The sequence below is a fragment of the Taudactylus pleione genome, unplaced genomic scaffold, assembly GCF_031769625.1.
Source record: "Taudactylus pleione unplaced genomic scaffold, aTauple2 ptg000329l, whole genome shotgun sequence".
NCBI lineage: Eukaryota > Metazoa > Chordata > Amphibia > Anura > Myobatrachidae > Taudactylus > Taudactylus pleione.
In genome coordinates, this window is record NW_028284730.1 from 2,854,363 (window position 1) to 2,878,302 (window position 23,940).

Below are 23,940 nucleotides of genomic sequence, written 5' to 3' on the forward strand. Positions count from 1 at the left end.
CCAAAGCAGTTAGTAAGATGTATTTGGTGATGAAAACACACTGACACTTATCAGAAAATACCTGTAGCCATAGGGGATCATTGTGCCTTATAAACAGTGCAGGGAAATTATACTAATGATCCCATTTGAAGGTACATATCTCTGTTTATGTATATATATAATTATATATATATATATATATATATATATATATATATATAATCAGGGGTGTATCTAGGGGTCCGAGCACCCCTGGCAAAGTAATGGACTGGTGCCCCCCTCCCCCCCATATTTTCTGGATAATTACTCTGTACTTATAATGTCTCTACAGCCAGCCCTCCTTCTGTATCCCTAGCCAGTCTCCATGTTTTATCAGCCAGCACCTCCTTCTGTTTCTTCAGGCAGCCCCCTTTTTGACTCTCCCCAGTCCCACCATTCCACTTCTGTCTCCCCAGCCATCACCCTCCTGTCTCCCCAGCCATTAGCCTGCCTGTAATACTGGGCTCCAGTCCCTGGCCCCCCGGATCCAGGCCCCAGCTCCAGTCCCTGACCCCCCGCATCCAGTTCCCGGCTCCAGTCCCTGGCCCCCACCATCCAGCCACCAGTCCCCCGCAGCCCACAAATTCTTACCGACTACAGCAGCAGAGATGAGGCGCACATGACGTCACGCGCGCCTTGTTAAAAAAAAAAAAAAAAGCTTTATTTATTCTATGTACCTACCAGGCAGCCGCCGGCAAGCGATGGCGGCTGCCTGGACTTTGACATCTAGGAAGTTCCTAGATGTCAAGGTCTGTGCAGCTGCCATCGCTTGTCGGCGGCTGCCTGGTAGGTACATAGAATAAATAAAGCTTTTTTTTTTTTCTTTGAACAAGGCGCGCATGACGTCATCGCGTCATGTGCGCCTCATCTCTGCTGCTGCTATTTCTGCTGCACTGAGGAGCCGCCGAGCCACAGACGGACCAGTCTTGATTCTACCCACTGGCCACGGATGGCACCCCAAGATGGCGCCCCCCATTGGCCAGCACTCCTGGCGAGTGCCATCCTGGCCAATGGGTAGATACGCCCCTGTATATATATATATATATATATATATATTAGCTTCATAATTGGGGGTAAGGTGCAATGAGGGAGATTGATAGACTGTTCAGGGAGACAGGGAGATTGCTACTATTTCAGGGAGTCTCCCTGACAATCAGGGAGAGTGGGCAAGTGTGACCTGAGGCACCCCTGCAAGTGTCCCGAGGCACCCCAGGATGCCACGGCGCACAGTTTGGGAACCACTGTGTTAATATAATATCCTTCTAACTTATAGAAAGGGGTATATTATCCTATATAGAATTCTTAAGCACTTTTGTCCTATTTATTTTTTTCTACTAATAAATTGCAAATGACTGATTACGTCTGCGCAATATTGCCTTGTAGACTACGCTGATAAGTATTTAACAGATATGTCATATGGAAAGCTTAGGACAGCCCGAAAAATACATCTGGCTCCTTCTTCACTTTCCGTTTCCTCAAAAGGAACTCCAAGAAACACGTTTCCTGCGTAACTGCAGCCCTGGTTAGAAGAACAAGGTGAAAGAAAAATGCCTCTGTAATATGCATGTTCTGCAATAGGGTTTATCCCAGCAGAGGTGACACATGTTAAACTGTCAGGGCGAGCGTCCATGACACAGGTCAGCACATGAGACATTCAGAGGACAAAGAGGAGACGGAGAGGAATTCTGCCCACTGGACAATGGATTTATTTATAGAAATATTAAACCTACAGGGATCTGCAGGCAAGAATTTAGCATCATGACAGCAGCCCCCAGATATCCCACTCTGAATCCAGACCTTATATCCATCTTGCAGCTGAACTCGCAGTGGGACTGGTCAGGCTAGACATTAAGAAAACAGAGGGCCAATTTGGGTCGAAGGATGACAAACGCCGAGGGTGGAGCAGTACATCCTCTTTGTAAGAATAAGGGTGGATATTGGGTGTGGTTTGTTGCTTGCCACTGGGTAGAGAGAGCTGAGAGGAGGGAGGGAAGGGGTAAATAGCTATAGGGATGCAGTGGACGGGATTAGGGCCAGTGGAACAACAACAGAACAGGGGACTTGGGGACTGGGCTTGGAGGTAAAGGTGCTTAACAGCAAGTCATGGAGGGCTGGGAGCAGTATGCTGTGGAATCTACAAATTCTCTATCAACCTCACACAAAGTGCATTGTCATTTATCCCATTATCCTAAGATGTCTTCTGATTCCAGGCAGACACTCAAGAGAGATTTACGCCATTATGCTCACATGCCGCTAATTTTCAGGAGGGATTCCCCAGTGGAGCACTTTATGCTAGTGTGATAATTTGGCGTTTGGAATGGGGATACCTTGTTAAAGGCAGCGGGGCTGATCCATGTTGAACACAGTTCGGTTTTGTGGACGTATCTTGCATATTGTTCCAGTGCGCACGCTGAGCACACGCAATAACTTGCGATGCTATGGCATACACAACTCAGTCATATATCCTTTTCTGGCAGAAAGGATTCCACTGGGTAATGGAGCGCTCGCATGTAGGCTAAGTCCACGTGATAACGGAAATGTGGGCTGTGTTGAGTTGTGCATACGTTTAATTAATTATACCAGTTTTCAGATGTATATTTTGCAACAAATGCACATGGACAATGATGACAGCTATGAAACCAAGAGTACGGATAGAGCAATCCTGCTGCAGAGATGCGTACAAATCGGCATGCTGGTGAATATACTTATTTATTTACTGTGCGCGGCAAGATCAAATACAGCCGACTTGCGTTCATCTCTGCACTAGCCCTGAGTGTTCATGTATTGTAGCTAATATGCTTATTAGTCATAGACAGGTCACAGGAGAGCAGGAAAGCACTGCAGCTAGCGGCCTTTGGGTGGGGCAAGAAACGGTCATGGGGACACCCCTTTAAGTTGTGGTTGAAATGCACAACACCACCCTTGTGGTGGGATCCCCAGGGCCTAGGGCGTCCCTAATGGCTATAGTGTGGCTGGAGCAGTTCTGTGCCATCAGGTTCCAGGAGCTGTGTCTTCTTTTCCCCACATATATCTCATTTTCTATATTTGGTTTCATGGGTTGGTATAAAATTCTGGGGTCTATTTACTAAGCAGTGTTAGGAGCAGGGCCGTTTCTAGGGGCGGGTGACCAGTGCAATCGCACGGGGCGCTCCACCCTATCAATGATCACAAAATACGCGCCACGCTGTCAGCGTCCAATCGCCACCTCCCTACTGTACTCATGGGTGTCACATGACAGGATGCCGCTCCACCCGCTCGGCGCTCACATCAGCCGCACTGACACTCCGGGCGCCGGCTGAGAGTGAGACCTCCGTCCTTCACTCCCCCCGGTTGTCATGTGGCAGGACTCCTGAAGGAGGGCCCGCTTCTCTGCCCTCTATGCCTCCATATGCCGTTTGAGACTCCAGTCTCAGCCTAGTGGACCCTGGCTGTCCGCTCCCATCTGCCGCACTCCGGACTGGGACAAGCATGTGCTGCAGCTTCACCAGGTAACTGCACCTCCGCGAAGGGGGGAGGGGGTGCAGGCTGCAGCATGTGTGCGCAATATCACTTGGGGGGGGTGCAGGCTGCAGCATGTGTGTGTAATATCACTTGGGGGGGTGCAGGCTGCAGCATGTGTGTGTAATATCTGTATAGTCTGTGGGCACTGCATAAGAGGCATAAATACAGGGGGCACTGCATAAGGGGCACAAATACAGGGGACACTTCATATGGGGACAACTACAGGGGGCACTGCATAATTGGCACTTTTGCCTGAGAGCCAGTGGGAGGGAAGCCTAAGACCTGTCGGGATGGAATGGCAAGGGAGGGGGCTGGAATGAAGAGTGTATTATGTGAATCTTGTTTTTTCAATGTGTTTTATGTGGTTCTGGATTTAATAATGTATTTGAGGTGGATGTGGTTTTAAAACGTAGTTTATGTGCCTCTGGCTTTTCCAATATATTTTATGTGGAAGTGGTTTGTTGCAGTGTAATCCTGCAGTGGCTTTTTCAGTGTATTTTATGTGGACCTGGCTTATTTCAGTGTATTTTATGTGGCTATGGCTTGTATCTTCAATGGGCTGGGTTCGACCCCCAACCTGACTAAAAATGGGTGTGATACAAGGTCATACTTCTGCAAATGTCACACCAAAGGCATGCACACACAAGTGCGGCGTGGGCTTGTGACAGCTAGGCCACAACCCAATTTTTGAGCGCGCGCCGAGGGTGCGCGCATGCTGTCTGTCTATAATTTAACTACATATATTTTTCAGCGCTTTGCCTCTGACAGGTTAGCCACCCCTGGGCTCAGTAGTCACAGCGGCTGACATTCTGTGGTCTTTCGAGACCACGCTCCCTTACTGTGGTACCACACCCCCTTACAATGAGGCCACGCCCCGCTCAACAATATTACTGCTTCTTGAAGGAGGGGGGGGGCGCATTTTGACTGCTCGCACTGGGAGTCTCAGACCCTAGAAACTGCCCTGGTTAGGAGACAGAGGGCCTGATTCAGAGCCGCTCGTAAGCGGCCGCTCTTTCGCTCCGAGCGATGTTCGCACAACTGCGCATGCGTATGGGTTGTAATACGCATGCGCGAACCAGTCATTGCGGTCGGAAATTGTGTGCTCGCAAAATAGCGAATGCCTGCTAATTTGAGTGACAGAATGAGGCGTTTGTGGGTGGTAACAGGGGAAGGTGCTTGAAAACGGGGAGTGGAGATCCGAACGCAGGCGTGCCAAACGGTCAAAACGGGCGTTTTAAGGGTGTGCATAATTAACAAAGCAGCGTCATCGGCCACGTCACCTGGTTGTCTTTTAGCCTGAACTGCTCGCATGATTGCGGTAGGAAAATCCTACCACAAGCACTGCGAGCAGTTCATACGCCTTTCGATGTACTCGACTAATCTAATAAATAGCGGAGATGACGTAGGATGCGAGAGGCCAGGGGGCGTTTTTTTAAAAATAGCGAGCGCATGTTTCGTTCTCTCGTTCAGACATAGAGGCGTCAACAGACCGCAAAGAGCGAGCGCTCTATTGAAATATCCGGCCCCTTTTTCTGAACGAGCGAGCGCAAATAGCGTCCGGCTCTGAATCAGGCCCAGAGTGAAAAAGTGATAAGATGCCAGCCAATCAGCTCCCAACTGTCATCTCACAGGCTGTTTGAAAAATGATAGTTGGGAGCTGATTGGCTGGCACCTTATCACTTTTTCTCTCTGTCTCCTAACACTGCTTAGTAAATAGACCCCTCTGTCTGAAAAGCGTGAGGTACATTTGCATACTGTAGGCCCCCATTACTCACCCTTTTAAGAAGCGGAAACCATGAGTGCATACAAGCACATTACCATTAGAGTCAACTTTCAGCAAGTTTCCATATAGGCTGTCAAACACCAGACCCCTGCCAGAGACACAGAACACAGTTACTCTATAATCAGCACTTAATTATGTAAGCTGTACAAAACAGAGGAAACAGCTATTACGATCATTATATAGGGTGGGATGAATAATGCTGTGTCATCTCATAATCAGTACAGCAGTGTAAGTAATACTGCGTCATGTGTCTGGTAGGATAACGTTATCAGCTGTAAACAGAACACAATACCCTGGAGGAAAATGGACTGTGATGTCATAAGAGAAACAAGTAAGGAATCTCCCTTGTATTCAGTGTTGTGGAGCCACACTTCTGGTAATATAATGCAATGCTATTGTTTCTATAGTGCAGCAGTACTACAAAAAAGATTGTTCATAGATGACAAAATACCCTGCACCATCTGCAGGTGTGATATGGTACTACACCCACAATTGACCAGATATCTTATGAAAACAGCAATCCTGCAAAGAGAGATTTTTTTCTTTTTCTTTTAATAGCTGGTTAAATACCTTTAAATCATGCAACTGATCAATTTTCTTAGCTATCCGCCTGCAAATCATTATCTAATTTTCAAAATCTCTCTGGTTGGCAAAACAAAATGGCTGGCAGACAGACACATTGAGTCTGCTGCACAGACACATGCTGTCAGCTCTCAGCATGTCATGTGATGCCAGAGGGGTGAGGGAAAGAGGATATCACAGTGCAAACAGCTCAGATGGGTGTTCCAAAGCCTCTCTGCTCACTACACCATGTGCCATATGACTGTTGTTGCCATGGTAGTCCAGAATCGTAAATCAATAATACCAACTGGCAAAAAAACAAGGGAAAATGATAAATACCAACATTCTTATTGTCTGTCACATTCATTTATATTAGAAAACACACCTGTGTTTTTCTTATTTGGGGCTGTTGCTTTAATGCTGCACTATCTATTTTATTTACTTTTTTATTTATTTGTTTAATTACATAGATCGGTGATGAGTAACCCAATACACTTCTCCAAAAGACCAGCAAATTACCCCTACTTTCAAGATTCAGAAAATAAGCCTAAATGTAACCTTGGAACCCCCACATTACTCATCCCAAATTGCAACCAGAAGCCCATCACTGGCTCTAAAATTCCACCACATTCAACTCACATTTGTTACTTACTCCACAACAGCCCTACATGCCCTCATACTCCCACTTGACACATAATGCCCCCTCCATGCCATCACACCCTCACAAGCTCTTAGACCTCACCCTATACCGCTCACATAGCACTCAGAACTCCTCAGTTGCCACTCAGATCTCCCCACATCCCCACCATGCCACACAGATCTCCCCACATCCCCACCATGCCACTCAGACCTCCCCCACATCCCCACCATGACACTCACACCTCCCCACATCCCCCTGATATTCAGTCCTTCCCACGATGCCACTCAGACCTTCCCACATCCCCACCATGCAACTCAGAACTCCCACATCCCCACCATGCCACTCACACCGCCCCACATCCCCCTAATTCTACTCAGTCCTCCCCACAATTCCACTCAGACCTCCCCACATCCCCCTAATGATATTCAGTACTTCCCACCATGCCACCCAGACCTTCCCACATCCCCACCATGCCACTCAGAACTCCCCAAATCCCCACCATACCACTCACACCTCCCCACATCCCCCTAATGCTACTCAGTCCTCCCCACCATTCCACTCAGACCTCCCCACCATGCCACTCAGAACTCCCCACATCCCCACCATGCCACACAGACCTCCCCACATGCCCACCATGCCACTCAGACATCCCACCATGCAACTGAGATCTTCCCTCATCCCCACCATGCCACTCACACCTCCCCACATCCCCACTATGCACTCAAGCCTCCCCACATCCCCCTAATGCTCCTCAGACCTACCCACCAAGCCACTCGGACCTCCCCACATCCCCACTATGCACTCAAGCCTCCCCACATCCCCCTAATGCTTCTCAGACCTACCCACCATGCCACTCGGACCTTCCCACATTCCCACCATGCCATTCACACATCCCCACATCCTCACCCTGCCACTCAGACCTTCCCACACACCCCCAATGCCACTAAGACCTCCCCTCATCCCCACCATGCCACTCAGACCTCCACACATCACCACCATGCCACTCAGATCTCTCCACACCCCCACCATGCCACTCACACCTCCCCACATCCCCACCATGTCACTCAGATCTCCCCATATACCAATTTTGCCACACAGACCTCCCCACATCCTCACAATGCCACTCACACCTCCCCAACATTGCCACCATGCCACTCAGACCTCCCAAGGTGCCCTCAATGCTACTCAAACCTACCCACTATGCCACTCACACCTCCCCACATTTCCACCATGCCAGTCAGACCTACCCACATCCCCTACTGTACATGCCACTCAGACCTACCCACATCTCCACCATGCCACTCAGACCTCCCCACTTCCCCCCAATGCTACTCAGACCTACCCACCATACCACTCACACCTCCCCACATCCCCACCATGCCACTTAGACCTCTCCACATCACACCATGTCACTCAGACCTCCCCACATCCCTACCATACCACTCAGACCTTTCTTCATTATTATATTCAATAGAGTCATACTAAGGGGATAGAACAAACAAGAAGTTACTTGAATTTAGAAAAATTAATCATTACAGTTTATAATTACATAATTATGTAGAAAAGAGAAAGGGAAGAGAAGCCTGCCCCCTACCTAGCCATCAGACCTCCCCACATACACTTCACACCTCAACATTCTGATAGCAAATCACTTGATTATGCTCCTCCCATCGCCATGTGATTTGTGTGATCATTCTTTGCCCACTGTAGCATTGCAACTTGATTCACATCACCATACAGTGGGCATGGTGAGAAGACATCCTGCCTGCCCTGGTTTCACAGATTTCCCCTTTGCACCTCCCCTGGTAGAGCTCTGAAAAGTCATTACGTATTTAACCAGGCAATTAAAAACACATAGTGTAAATGAGCTGTACAATATTCAGTAAATAAGCCTATTATACTTTGCAGAATGAACAAACCTTGTGGGGAAGGATGGATCATACTTATACTCAAGGATTTCATGGGGGTATCCAATGGAGGCCAGTCTATCCAGCAGCAGATCAAAGCCTAGCTGTTCGTAGTCAGGGGAACGGTACACTGCAGAGAGTACAGTAAATATATATATATAAATATATGCGTATAATACAATTTATGTCTTTTTACAGCAGTGGTCAGGGAACAGGGGTAAATTACCCTTACGTCATTTCCCCCCATATTTTCTCAATCAGGACCGCCTTAACAGAGGCTGGTGCTGGTTCTTAAAATACTGGGGAACCCTACGCATTTTTTCCCTTGTATTTTAAGAACCAGGACAAGCTCAACAGAGTCCAGGGCTGCTTAAGCTTTTAGGGGGGTAATCCACATTTTTTTTTTTTTTTACATTTTGCTATTTTTTTACACACAGAAGCCTTCACAGATCTTACTGATCTGTGAAGGCTTCTGTATAACTCAGACCTTGTAATGCAAGTTGGACCCTATTACATTTACCCCCATATGTTACATTAACAGTACAGATACATCATATCTTACACCAATGGTATGGATACATAATATATGACACCAGTGGTATGGATATATCATATATTACTCCAATGGTATGGATACGTCATATATTAAACCAATGGTACAGATGCTTCATATATTACACCAATGGTACGGATACATCATATATTGCACCAATGGTACGGATACATCATATATTACACCAATGGTACTGATACTTCATATCATAAACTGATGGTAGGGATACTTCATATATTACTTCATATATTACACCAATGGTATGCATACTTCATATGTTACACCAATGGTATGCATACTTCATATATTACACCAATCATATGCATACTTCATATATTACACCAATGGTACTGATACTTCATATCTTACACCAATGGTACGGACACTTCACATATTACACCAATGGTAAGGATGTTCATGTCTTACACCAATGGCATGAATACTTCATATCTTACACCAATGGTACGGACACTTCACATATTACACCAATGGTACGGATACTTCATGTCTTACACCAATGGCAAGGATACTTCATATATTACACCAATATTACACCAATGGTACAAATACTTCATATACAGTATTACACCACTGGTAAACCCTCTGTCATCAATATATGCAGTTTGCAGTCCAGGTTAATGTTTTCCAAATTATACATTTAGAAATGAGAAACATTTTTGACTTACTGGCCAATGTATAATCCATGTCAAAGCCAAAGCATTTTATCCTTTCCAATCCCAGGCTCCGATTAACAAAAATCCTGTGGAAAAATGTGGAGTTAATATGGAAAAACATTTCCACACTAAAGTGCAGTTGCTGTATGCAATTCCTTTTTTTGTGCAGCTGTATGTGTTTGTAGACTGTGCAATTTATTAAAAGCAAAACTATACAAATTGGGCAAGTGTTCAGAAAACTCACACTTCTGGACTGAACTCAACGAGATGTAGTCAAAAGGTTGAAAATGTCAACAGTTAAAATGTTGACAGGCACCAAATGTCGACATGTAAAATGTCGACATTGTCAGAATCATACCCAACCCAAATCAACATGGTCCTGGTAGTGAGGATAGCATAGCGTGAAGCTTCAGACACAATCTGGTCTATAAGAACAGAAAAAATGAGGTCAATATTTATTAGGGATACAGCATGGATATTATTAATTATAGGGGTAATAATGTATTTATTAAGCAGCCAAAATTAATTTATTATTTTAGTTAGGAGCCGATATAAATTAAATAACTTTATTACCAGGGCAATACTATTTTTTTATTTTAACGCAAATTTATTTTCTCTATCACTCTTTTATGTTTATAACGGGGAATTATGAATTTATTTATGATGGAGACAAAGTTATTATTTGAATATATGGGCATCATTTTCAGTGCTTACTTTCTGCAACTGCCAAAGAGCTGGTGCAAGTTTCGATGGTGCAACCGATAATGGCGTCTATAGATGAATTAGGTGGTATTACAGCGTGTTAAGGACACTGAAAGTGGGCATCCCAGTCATTGGACATTCACACGTACAGATGTACACTAGGGAACGACTTTCTACCGCAGGTGGCCACCCACCAAAATACGCAGCTGCGGCCTTGTCTGCGTTCACCTCTGAAACAGGCCTAAAAAGTATAATGTTAATAATGTTCAGCTGAAAAGAAAAAAGCTAATGGCGAAATGCGCCAGAATGTTATATCCACTATCCGATTTTTGGAGTATCCACATAGACAAAGCAGAGACCAGGTCACCCTCAATTCCTAGTGAAGTGGGTTGGACAGGATACGATGGCACGATTCTCAGCATTGTGATATGAGGGACAACTGTGTTAAGTTTGCCTCGTCCCCATAATGACCGTGATGACGCGATTTGTTATGGCTACCAGCACCTCCCCTCTGGCAACTCTATCGAGGGGTATAAAAAACAAATAGGCAAATATCCTCTAAATTTATCTTCCTTGTTCATCACAGAATCATTTAATATCCCTTACAATTACACAGCATGGTAGTTACTCAAATTAATTATTGGTCTATCACAGGTGCATGTTGGGGGTGGGTATGCTGATCCTTGTAGTGCCATATTGGAGGATCTTCGGTGCTTCCAGGTGAGTTGGCTCTTAATTTAGAAATACTTCAATGTATTACCCAATATAGCAACATAGGTGCTATTATCATGTAGTGTAGGACCACCACTACCGATCGCAACTGCAATTACTCACACAATCGGCCGACTGTTGCGTTCTGCACATGCATGCGCGAACCGGCCACTGCAATCGGGATAGCGAGTGATTAACAGGTAGTGCCGTTTGTGGGTGGTGATGGGGGGGGGGCGGCGAAATACAGGCATGCCAGTGCGTTTGAACGCCGTTGCAGGGGCGTGCATAAATTATCCACTACGGTGCCATTCGCAGCCTGAGTACTCATAGCGTGCGATGAAGTTAGCAATTTCTGAGTAAGGTCAGAGCTTGTGCAAGTGTGCGTGAGGCTATGATGGTAATCAATGTTACCGATGGTTTTGCAGTCTTGATAAGGATTACGGATGTGTTTAAGGTAAAGTGGGCGTCCTTATGTTGTGCTGCGACGGCATAGCGATGCAATGGATTAGCATACTATCGCAGTAAGACTGCGTGCGTAATCGTTATTGCAATCGCAGTTGCGATCAGTAGTGAATCAGGTCTTGAGATCTCTGCATTACTATTAGCATGTAGGATGTATGTCTTTTGCGGTTAAATACGATGTGCTGGAGGAATTTGTTTGCTTTTTCAATCCTACAAAATTTGAAATTTGTAAAAAAAAAAAAAAACAATACAAAATATCATAATTCTCTACAAAATAGAGCTTGAAGGGTGAAACCTTACATATTCTCTTGAGTGAAAGTTAGACAACGAAAGTGAGCATCTGAATGGTTGCCCTGGTTTAGTGCATATTACTTAGTACAACTTTGTTGCTAACAAAGGGCCTGATTCACTACAGATCGCTTTTGCGATCACAGGTGCGATTATGCACGCAGTTCTGCTGCAAAAATATGCTAATGTTTGCAACTGCTCACCCGGCATAGACTCCCACTACTGCCCTCTAACATCCATAAGACCTCACAAACCTGCGTATAAATCGGTAACATCAGGTAACATCGGCCCCTCACGCAGAATGACAGCAAAATTAGAGCAGGTGACCTGTCTCAGAAACTGCAAGTCTCGATGCACGCAGTGAGTACACAAGCTGCAAATGCCATCACAGTGGCTAATTTATGCACGCCCAGGAAACGGCGTTCAAACGGACAGACACACCTGTGTTTCTGCAACCACTACCCCGTCACCACCCCCAAACACTGATGTCCCATCCCTCACTCTGCGATGGCTTTGTATCTGCATACGTGATCGCAGTGCGCTCGCAATACTGGCCTGCGCACGCGCACTGTGATGCATAAGCATGCGCAGTACACACAATTGGGCGTAAATGCGTCATTTTTAAAGCTGTTACTGCACTTGGAAATTTGCCAACAATATCCATCCTGTGGTTATTTGTTCGGATATTTTGTGAGTTCTCATATACGTCCTTTATGTCTGGTCAGGATATAAGCTATGTAATATAGGGGCCTATTCATCATCACTTAATTTACACAAAAGCAGGTGAAAATTATGAATTATGAGTTTGTATATTCTCCCTGTGCTCGCGTGGGTTTCCTCCGGGTACTCTGGTTTCCTCCCACACTCCAAAAATATACTGGTAGGTTAATTGGCTCCCAACACAAAAAATTAACCCTAGTGTGTATGTATGTGTGCATGTGATAGGGAATAAAGAGTGTAAGCACTGGGACTGATGTGAATGGCCAAATATTCTCTGTAAAGTGCTGTGGAATATGTGTGCGCAATATAAATAACTGGTAATAATAAAAAGATATCTCCTGGTTACAATTGTGCATGTGGAAATTATGAAATTAATCAAGTTCCAAAAAAGCATTTTTTTCGGAACTTGACAGTGATGCTATTCGCCACTCTGAGATGGCGCACAGCATCTGATACAGCAGAGGGATCTGAACAGATCCCTCCCTGCTGTGTTCTCTTATCTGCAGCAGCTCTCTCCCGGCTCCCAGGACAGTCATCTTGTGAGCCGGGGGAAAGAGGGCACAGCAGCAGCAGTCTTCGGGGTTCAAATTGCGTGACGGGGGCCGGCAAAAAGTGTCCCGTTGGCAGCGGTGGCTACAGCAGCGGCAGCGGGGGTCCTACAATGGGTGAGTGTGACCGGGTTGGGGAAGGAGCGTTGTCAGCCAGCAAGTCTGCCCGGGGTGGGGGCTCTCTGGCGGTAGCAGCATCAGCTTTGCCGTGTTGGTCCCCCGCACAGCAGCGGTGCCGGGTGACCTATTCGATGCAGTAGGTCGGGGGGGGGGCACAGTCTCAGGCGTTGCATTGTCTTTACGAGGATGTGGGGTGCGGTGACAGACTCCGGCAGGGTTAATTGGAGGGAGGGCAGATAGGTGGGGGCTCTTTTCACAGCCTTCTTCAAGCTGCGCATGCGCAACTTGAAGACAGTCAGTGAAAACTGAGCGAAGTCTATCACTTTTGAAAAACTGGCTTCGTAGAAATAGCAGTTTTTCGGAAGTGATAGTTTAGGTGAGGAGGCATGATGAGTTCAAAGTCAACCATAATTATCACATGTGATAATTATGTTTTAATGAATAGGCCCCTTAGACACATATCTGGATGAAGATAAAATTAATATACTGTGGTAAACTGCATGTTTATGATTCAGAATGCTGCAGTTTGAGGGGTGGGTGTAATTGTTATCAAAGTGGTCAAAGTTATTCCTGACAAAAGGTGTGAACAAATCCTGAATGGCTGGGAGTCACCTAATGGGGCATATTTCATTTATTAATCAATAATTACGGCCATTGAAAACAGCAATTTTCAGGGGGAGGGGTTGTTAGCCTATTGTTTACTACTGGCTACTATATCGCTAATTTACTGGAGAACGTTCTCTATCTGTCACCACCCGATGGCGCTTGTGTCGGCCGATGGCTGTGCATTGGTTTGCAGAGTCCCGAGCCAGGAAGCAGAGTGGTAGCATATGCTTTACTATGATTCCATCTCTTCGTGCAGACGGACTATTAGTTGGAGTCCGTCTCCCAGCAAGAGGACATTGACAATATTCACATGAAATATTCATTTTCACGTTGCAAATTTAGGGAAAAAAATGTATCACATCCGCATTAAAAATGCGGATTGTGATTTTAGAGCCCAATGTATGAGAAGCAGCATGGTCTGGAACTGTGAGGTCAGTTAATCGTTTGTTTGTGTACAAGTATAAATATATTAAGGGGTCTATTTATTAAAGTGTGATCAGCAAACTGTTATTTTCTGTCCGGAGAATGGCTATCTCTCTGCTCTTGATCCAATTTAATAAAGTTAACACCTGAGAAATCATACACTAGTGTAGGTACTGCCGTTCTAATAGGCCTGAATGGGGATGGCGTCCATCCATCGGTGATGCAAAGTAACGGCAATTCAGGACTTTTATCGTGGGATACAACATCGCCAGAGAGGCTTTGCTGCATCCCTCCCTTTGAGTGCGCCATTTGCTGTACAAACCTCTTTTCTTTTTTGTGTAGATGTAAACCTAATAATTAGCGGCAGCACCTCCTCTTCTGATTACCAACAGACTTGTGGGCCTATTCATCATCGGAGGCCGTATGGCCCCCGATGATTAAGGAATGGTCTCGCTACGAGGGATACTTAAGTATCCAACTCGCAGCAGGGAGAACTTGACACCGGAGCAATTCAGTATTGCTCCGATGCGGGGACAGCTGCCCTGACAAGCAGCTGTCCCCTCGGTTAGTGTCACAGCTACAGAAGTAGCTGCATTTCTTACCTCCTCCTCGTCGGCCCGAGGTCATGCATGCGTAAAGCTGCCGAGAGGTCAGTGAGATGGCGGCGTAGGGATCCCTCTTCGCATCCCCGGAACTCCTTCCCATAGGAAGGAGCGGGGCTATGAGAGCAAGCTCTGTCTGAAGATGGCGCTTGTTCTCAGAAGCAAACTCCGAAAACTGAAAGGTTGCTGCATATCAGTTGGACCTAACGGACCCCTGATGATGAATAGCCCGGCAACCTAAATAACTAGCATTTCCGCGTGGTTACCGGGCCATTTATCGTTTAATGAATAGGCCCCTTGATCTTATAAAATAAAAAGTTAATAAGTATCCTGACATCAGATGGTTAGAGATTTTCAGACTGATACTATCCTTCGAACTAGTGCAGTGACCCTTCCATATTCTACATCGTCCTAACTGACAGACCAAGCTGTAAACAGAGCCCCCCGGGTCAACCCGGGATGTAATTACCGGGATTTCGACCAGTCGGAGACCAGGGAATTTCCATCCGGGTTCACCCTTTCAGACAGAAAATATACCCGGGTTAATCAGCAAATTACCGGGTAGAAATGTTTGATCCGGTAATTTGGTTTTCTGTCTGAAAGGGGGTTCAGAGCGGTGACCGGCAAAACAACCTGGCACTTAAATGCTGGTCAAAAGCCGGGTATTAGGGAAAATTCTGTGTGAAAGTGGTATGAGAATATTTCGCTAGAACATGTTATGCACGCCTCTAAAACGGCGTTGAAACACTCTGGCACGTCTGCGTTCGCATCTCCAACCCCCTGTTATTAGTGTCCTGCCCCTGTTACCACCCACAAACGGCCTGTCCTGTCACTCATTACACTGGGCTGTCTTTGCAGGGTGAGCGAGCAGTATGCGATCGCAGTGAGTAGTTCGCGCACGCGCAGAATGAAGCATGCGCGTACGCAGAACATCGGGCCGCTTGCGAGCGCACGCATATAGCGAACGGGTCTGAATCAGGCCCAGTGTTTCCCAAACTCATTCCTCAGGGAGCACTAACAGTGCACGGTCTCCATTGTTCCTAGTGGGTGCTGGTGCACAGGTGTATTCATTACTGCCTGACACATTTTAAAACATCCACAGGTGGAGCTAATTATTTCACTTGTGATTCTGTGAGGAGACCTGGAAAACATGCACTGTTATACCCCTTTTCCACCTAAATTCCGGGTCTGACCCGGAGTTGAAACAAAGTTCCTATCCGGATCAGACCCGGAATTTTGCTGGCGCCGACTCTGGATATTCCCGAGTCAGTGCCGCTCACACCGCAGTCGGGTCTGCATAGACCCGGCTTTTGCGGAGTGAAAGTGGTCGCTTGGAGATGACGTCATCTCCAAGCGCCACTGAAGCCGGACCAATCGGCCGGCTAGCAGCGCACTCCAGGTCATCGTGACCCGGAGTGCGCTGTTCTCATAGCAGGGTTTCACGGGCTACGCCCATGTTAAACCATGCTAGTTACCTGGGTTGGATTGCCGGGTCACTCGACCCGGCGATCCAACTCTCTCCCCTTTTACACCAGGGCGCTGCCCGGGTTAACCCTTCAAAAACCCGGGTTTTAGCTCCGGTGTAAAAGGGATATAAGTTCTCCCTAGTACAATAGTATGAAATTGACCCTGCCAGAATGCTGTGTATATACTAAATAACAGCGCCACTGTCTTCCCTCATTATCAATAGGATGCTATAACCATTAGGTAAAGCATCCCTCAGATATGCACTGCAAACTCAGAGCTATAAAACAGATGTAAAGGTTATTTAGATTGTTTGCATATCTTATTTGGCATTCCCTGTGCAAAAAGCCATGGCTATACTATACCAAATGATAACACAAAGCAAAGTGCATGCAAATGAAGGTGATTACATAATTCATGATCAATGATTACATTTGCATAACAATATACAGGTGCTGTGTAAATGGCCTTGGTATTCGTCTTAAATAAACATTCCATAAGTACAATGCCCCCATGTGACCAGTTTCTAGTTGTGGGATATCAGTGGTTTTGCAGGTAGATGGTACTGAGAAAACAAATGGTAAAAGTGACAATGGTATTTTGCTACACGGCAGGGTGACCACAACTTAGTTATGGAGATTGGGAGATTTAAAGGGATAATTTTTTTGTTATTCCAAAACGAATGTATGCACTTTGCCACTGTAAACTCCAGCAAATGGTTCGGTCACTGATTCTCCCTATTGAAAGAAAGCTTTAACGCTGGAGAAATCAGAGATTACTCTGGCACTTTACTGCTGGCTCCATACATTTTATAGAGATGATGGCTAAACTCTATTTATCAAGCAGCGAAAAACCCTGAGATGTTAACTGACTCTACCTGTCTATAACCAGCAATGAGGGTCAGCAAAGCCTTTCCAGCTATGCTAGATCCCTGCTGGGATAAATAACAATGTGCGTCAGTCAGACAGGGAGCCTTCGCAGACATCTGACGCACATCTGCATTCTCACACTAATAAGAAGAGTGCTGAGGAGGAGGAAGACACCACCAAGGATCCTAAGAGGGGTATTCAATATGAAACGTTAACTTCACTGTCGAAGTTAACGTTTCATATTGGAGTTTTTACCTGCGTTAAAGTATCGGGCGCGCTCCTGCTTATCCCCGTATTCAATATAAAATTAATGAAAACGGGAAACTCCGAAGTTGGATTTGCGTAAAGTTCCGAATTTTTCCTTAAAAAAATTGTAGGACCCCCCCTAAAGTTCTAAAAACATGGGGGATCACTATGGGTACCCCCGTTTTAGCCTTTAATTGAAAGTCGGGGATTTAAATAGCCGCAGCAGGTTTTTTTCTCGACATTGAAGAAGTGATGCAGAAGAGCACTTAGGTTATTTTTTTCGTTTTTTTAAGTGGTCCCATCAAATTTAGGGTACATGAAAATGGGTACTAGCATATTTTTAAGTCCCTAAAATAAGTTTTTAAAAATTCTGCATTTGTGCACCTGCCGCTATAATTCTATTCTAGAAAACACCTGCCGCATACTTGCAGAATAGCCCTGAACCTATTTCCCTATTTTTAAACAATTTTTTCCCATTTCTTTTTTTAACCCCAATTTTTAAAATAATTTTTTGGGGTGTCCCTATTTTTTTTTTAAACTTTTTTTGACACAGTTCTTTTTTAAATGTCATTCCCAGGGGTGCAGGCTATTTTTTTTAAGCCTGCACCCCTAAACCGCAATTCTGCACTTTTTTTCGACACCTATTCAATGGTGAAAAGTTATCCACGTTTTTTTATCAAAGACTTTTCAAAACTGCGATAAGTCTTTGAAATTGAATACGGTGTAAAAGTAAAACCTGCGATAGTGACGTCATACCTCCGATATTAACGCAAAAACGATGTTATCGCTCCCATATTGAATACCCCTGTAAGGAGGTTACAGCACATACTGATGAATACCGGCGGTATCCTCCTTTGGAATCGGAATCGGATTTTATTGGCCAAGTACAGAAATACAAGGAATTCATTTTGGCAGCTGCTCCTCCCATAACATATAAAAAACAGCAGCCATAACACACCCATAAAAATAAATAAAAACAATCACATACCAATATACAATACATCACAGATGCCAGCACCTAATATTCCCTAGGCTAATCCCTGATTATTCAGCACAATAACTGCCTGAGGAAACAAGTTATTTAAGTGCCTAGTAGTTTTAACCCTGCACGATCTGTAACGGGAGGCGCTGAAACAAGTCGTAGCCGGGTACGTTCCGTCCCTCACAATATTTTTTGCTCGCCCTTCAATCCTAATCAGATACAATTCTTTAATAGGAGGAAGATTGACACCAATAATTCTTTCCTCCGCCCTGATTACTCTGTCCAGTCTGTTCCTCTCTTGTTTAGTTATCGATCCATACCATACAGTGATCGATGTACACAGAACAGACTGGATTATTGCCGTATAAAAAAGAATTAACAATTCCTTTGGCAAGTTATACTTCCTGAGCTGCCTCAAGAAATACAACCGTTGCTGTGACTTCTTAACAATGGCGTCCGTATTGGACATCCACTTCAAGTCCGTGGATATCACAGAACCCAGAAATCTAAAGTTTTCCACCACAGGCACCACACTATCTGTAATAGTGAGTGGAGGCACCACGAAAGAGTGCCTCCTAAAGTCCACTATCATTTCCACCGTCTTTAGCGGGTTTAGCTCCAGATTATTTCGACTACACCAGTATACCAACCACTCAGTCTCTCATCTATAAGCGAACTCCTCACCATCCCGGATGAGGCCAATAACCGTGGTATCGTCCGCAAATTTCAAGAGCTGCAAGAAGCGATGGAAAACGAAAGATACTGCCAGTAGTAGATCTAATAAACATAGCCCATATTGGGTTTATGGTCTAGAAGAAGGGTTACTAAAATTGATTTATAGTTATACTGACTTTTGAGACAACATACTTTTGGTTTAAGTAATGACTGTATCAGTGTGTAGGGATGTGCAGGTCACTCTGCTACTCACCTGTGGTCATAGTCCCTGTTCAGTGTTCGGAAATCCACAGTGCTATGGTCTATGGAGCTGGGATGCTGGTCAGACACCTGGAGACCATCAGTGCCCACACTGTGCTCCTTGCTGATGCTGCCCATGGCCACAAACCTTTTCATCCAGCTCAGCGCTGCTCTCCGTCTACTCTGAGTGTCATATCCCTAAAGCTACAGGTCCAAGGGTCTATCTTATGCTGCAGATTATGTTATCAGAACAGGACAGCCGCTGCCTCATCCCTCCCTCCTACTCCTGTTCTAGCAGCCCCCCCCCTCCTCCCTCCAATCCTTCCTGTTCCCAATTCTCTGTCTGACACTCATTCTGTATCTTTCACTCATCCACAGAGTCTGTTACTACTTATACGTCTATCATTCCTATAGGGTTTATTCCTGCTCCCTCAATGCTTTATAATAACAGCTGCCAAGGATGATATTATTCTGGTTTCATGTCGCCTTAATTGCATTCTTCTCTTAAATAGCAATCCTGCAACACAACCAGAGCGACACACAAATCACATCTCACTAAGGTCTTTTATACTAACGTGGGGCCTATTTATCAATTCTGGGATCAAGCGGAATTGGCTGTTTTTGCAGGATTAAGGTATCTAAATGTTACTGCTATTTAGAAACAGCTTAACACATGAGATACAGAGATATCTCCTGTGTTATGCAATCTAGCGCAGAATACAGCAGTGCCCATAATCCTCCTAACAGGATGTAGTCAATTTACTTCCAATCGGGATGCCGGCGGTCGGTCCTTTGACAGCCAGCAACCCGACTGCCTGTCTCCCATACCCAACCCCTGGAATGTAGTCAATTTACCTCCGATCGGGATGCCTGCGGTCAAAATCCTGGCACCGGAATCCTGACCCATGGCCAAAACACCAGCACCGGAATCCTGACATCGGTTGAGATGCTGGCACCGGAATCCTGACAGCTGGCATGCCGGGATGGGTTTAGCTGTTAACGCGGGAAGGGAAGATTAGGTTTAGGCACCACGGGGGCGTCAGAGTTAGGCTGCTGGAGGGGGGAGGTTAGGGTTAGGCACCACTTGGGGGGGCGGCTAGGGTTAGGCACTAAGGGGGAGAGGGTTAGGTTTAGGCACTAACCGGGAGGGTTAGGGTGCGGGGTAGGGTTAGGATGCCGGAACAGAGGGATAGGGGGTGAAGGGGGTAGGGTTAGGATACTTACCTAGGTCCTGCCGTGATTCTGAGCATCGGGAAGCCGCTGTCTGTCTTTTGACATCTGTCTTTTGATCGGATCCCTCCGAGCATGCCCCGCGGCCGCTGCGTCACTCTCCTCATACGCAAATGGGCTCCCAGATCATAAACCCGAAAGTTCACGGGGGCGGCGCAGATCGCAAAGGACAGCTCTTATTGGAAGAGCTGACCTTTGCTGTACTGATCGCATATGTTAGTGCAGTTGGAACTTTTAGATTACTCCCAAATCCTAAATATGCTTATGCTCTGAAATTTGGCATGCAGCACCAAGCGACAGTTCTATCTGTCCTTGCCAAATTTGAGCTTGGTACCTCCAATAGCTTTTGAGGTGTAGCCCCTTAAACACCATGCCCCCCCTCCAGTATTCTCTATGGGAGAATTGCAGTTTTTTAGATGCATCCTTAATATAAGGGCACAACTGTGCCCTTATAATGAACATACACACACAGTCACACACATACATATACTGTGTGTGTGTGCATATATATATATATATATATATATATATACATACATACTACGGGCGTATCTATAATGGGTGTAGGGAACACGGGCCCCTGGGTCCATGGGGGCCCCGCACCGCACACCCTGCACCCATAATATTACTTACCTCTCCGGAGTCCCACGTCAGCGCGGGCGTCCGGCGCTGTAAAACTACTGGAAAATGGCTGCGACGGCCAATCTCCCGTCGTTTGCGTAAGCGCAGTACAGGGAAAATGCCCGCCACGGAGGCCCGTGTCGGAGACTGCACACGGGCCCCCTCCTCTCTAGAAACACCCCTGATACATACAGTCACACCTATATACCAATACATAGTCACATGCATACATGCAAACATAGTCACACACATATACACTTACACAGGGGCCTATTCATCAACATTTTCACATACTTTTATAAAAATGAAGTGTCAGGGCCATTCATCGAAAATGCATTTTTTTCAGAACTTGATGGTGTTACAAAACACCATCCTGATATGGCATCACCCCCGGACAGCAGCCTTTGAAAATGTACAGGGCAGCCACTGCAGCAGAGGGATCTTTTCAGACCCCTTTAGCTGTATATCTCTCCTTACCTCCGGTGGCTCTGTCTGGTCCGTCCTCTTGTGCTGCAGCTTCTCCTGCAGGGGCGCCGAGGAGACTGTGGCAGCGGGGAGGGGGGATGTTACATACAGGCAGTGGGACAGAGTGACCTCCTGCGGACAAGAAGGAGAGTGGTAAGCATCAGTAACGCCCGGCGGGGGAAGGGCGGCTGCGGGGGGGACAGACAGAAGAATTACATACAGCGGCAGTGGTGGCCCGCAGGAGGAAGGGGTGTTGAAGGGGGAAAATGCCAAGTGGTTAGAGCAGCGGGAGCGGCCTGCAGGGGAAGGGTGGTAGCGGTTGTGCCGGGACAGGCGGCGAGGGGATAGTTTGGAAGAGGGGAGACACAGGGCTGTGAGGGGAGAAAAGGGGCAGGGGCTGCGTGATTGAAGCAGAGACAGCATAGCTAAAAGTAGGAAAGTATCACAATTCTGAAAAACTGAGGGTCTCATTCAGACCCGCTCGCGAGCGCTGTACGATGGTGAGTGACAGCACGCCCCCTTTGGTGGGCGTGCCGGGGGCGTGGCTGCCCAGACGGAGGCGTTCCCATGGGAACACCTACCGTCTGGGTTCGGCCCCACTGACATCACTAGTGATGTCAGTGGGAGTGATTTTGGCTCTGATAGAGCCAAAAGCACTCCAGGGCTTGCGGTCAACGAGACCCTACCGCAAGGGTCTCGTCGCAAGCCCGATGGTCACGCTGGTCTTGACCATCGCGACCATCATCATGGACGCTCGCATAAGCTGTGGGTGGTAACCCACAGCTATGCGAGCGTCCACGAGGCCGAATAGTGAAAAAAAAAAAAACACGCACTGATTCAGAGCGGGCACTCGTTCAGAGCATCCGGCTCTGAATCAGGCCCTGACTCCGCAAAAAGAGCAGTTTTTTGGAAGTATTACTTTAGGCAAGGAGGCATGATGAATGAGGCATGATGAAGGAGGCATGATGAAGGAGGCATGATGAAGGAGGCTTGATGAAGGAGGCTTGATGAAGGAGGCATGATGAAGGAGGCATGATGAAGGAGGCATGGTGAAGGAGGTATGATGAATGTCTCCTAACTATTCTTTGAACTCGCAGTGAGTTCAAACCATAATTATCACAAGTAATTATTATGTAATGATGAATAGACCCCATAGTTACATTCATTCACTCAGCTTCTAACTGTCATGTTACAGACTGTGTTTGAAAATTGACAGGAGCTGATTGGTTGGTAGTTGCTCTCTCCATTTTATCATTTTTCAGAGTTTAGTACATCTGCCCCCGAATGTACAGTGCCGTGTAGCCCTGCCCCCTTTTTTAGACTCCACCTCCCTCTGCTCTACAGCTGCCAGTGCAGTCCTACGTAGGGATGGCTATCGGTATGGTAACCATCGATGGTTACCATTGATGGCAAAATAGCAAGTGGCCATCGATGGTAACCAACTACACAATGGGTGACCATCGATGATTTCACCAACCAATTGTTATCCCTGTTCTATGACTGACTGGCCAGTGGGCCAATCAGAACCAGGGGGCGTGGTTTTGCTGGTGTCGGGGGGCGGAGCTATGCTCAGTGTCCAAGCATCATGTAAAAAAAACCTAACCGTGTCTGCTTTTCCATCGATGGAGGGAAACCATCTGTTTCTCCCCCATCGATTGTAAAAACATTCAACATCAGCCATAAACCATCGATGATTATGAATCATCGATGGCCATCCCTAGTCCTACGCTGCACTGCAGCTGATTAAAGGATGGGGGGTCCCCTGAGAGAGGGAGGCCCAGGGTATCTTGCCCCCTGCGCCCCCCACCTTAATCCGGCTCTGGGTAGCACAATATATCTTCCCGCACTATATCAACCTCCCAAAAACGACCTAATCTTACAATGCATCACTATTCTGCCTACCCACACTATCTCCCCACATAATATAACTCTGTACTATGGCCCTCATTCAGAGCCGCTCGTTAGCGGCAGTACGCTCGTTCCGAGCGATGTTTGCACATCTGCGCATGCGTACGGTTTTTAGTACGCATGCGCGAACCAGTCAGTGCGGCCGAAAATCGTTTGTACGCTATATAGCGAGTGCCTGCTATTTTGAGTGACAGAATGAGGCGTATGTGGGTGGTAACAGGGGATGGTGCTTGAAAATGGGGAGTGGAGATCCGAACGCAGGCGTGCTTAAAGGTCAAAACGGGCGTTTTATGGGTGTGTATATTTAAAACAGCAGCGTCATTGACCACGTCACTGGGTTATTTTAGAGCCAGAACTGCTCGCAAATTTGTGGTAGCAAACACCAACCACAAGAATAGCGAGCAGTTCATACGCTGGTCGA

The 23,940-nt window shown here is 46.3% G+C and overlaps 1 protein-coding gene across 1 annotated transcript in view; it reads right to left on the minus strand.

Moving 5' to 3' along the window:
• LOC148509242 (cytosolic purine 5'-nucleotidase-like) overlaps positions 1–19,468 on the minus strand; it is a 48,392-nt gene extending 28,924 nt beyond the window's left edge. The window contains exons 1-4 of the mRNA XM_088443303.1: positions 19,309–19,468; positions 9,650–9,723; positions 8,423–8,540; positions 5,295–5,390 (exon numbers count right to left, since the gene is read on the minus strand). Coding sequence (XP_088299429.1) covers positions 5,295–5,390; positions 8,423–8,540; positions 9,650–9,723; positions 19,309–19,451 — 431 coding nt within the window. The 5' untranslated portion in view covers positions 19,452–19,468. The remainder of the gene's footprint in view (positions 1–5,294; positions 5,391–8,422; positions 8,541–9,649; positions 9,724–19,308) is intronic.
• Between the last annotated feature and the right edge of the window lie 4,472 nt (positions 19,469–23,940).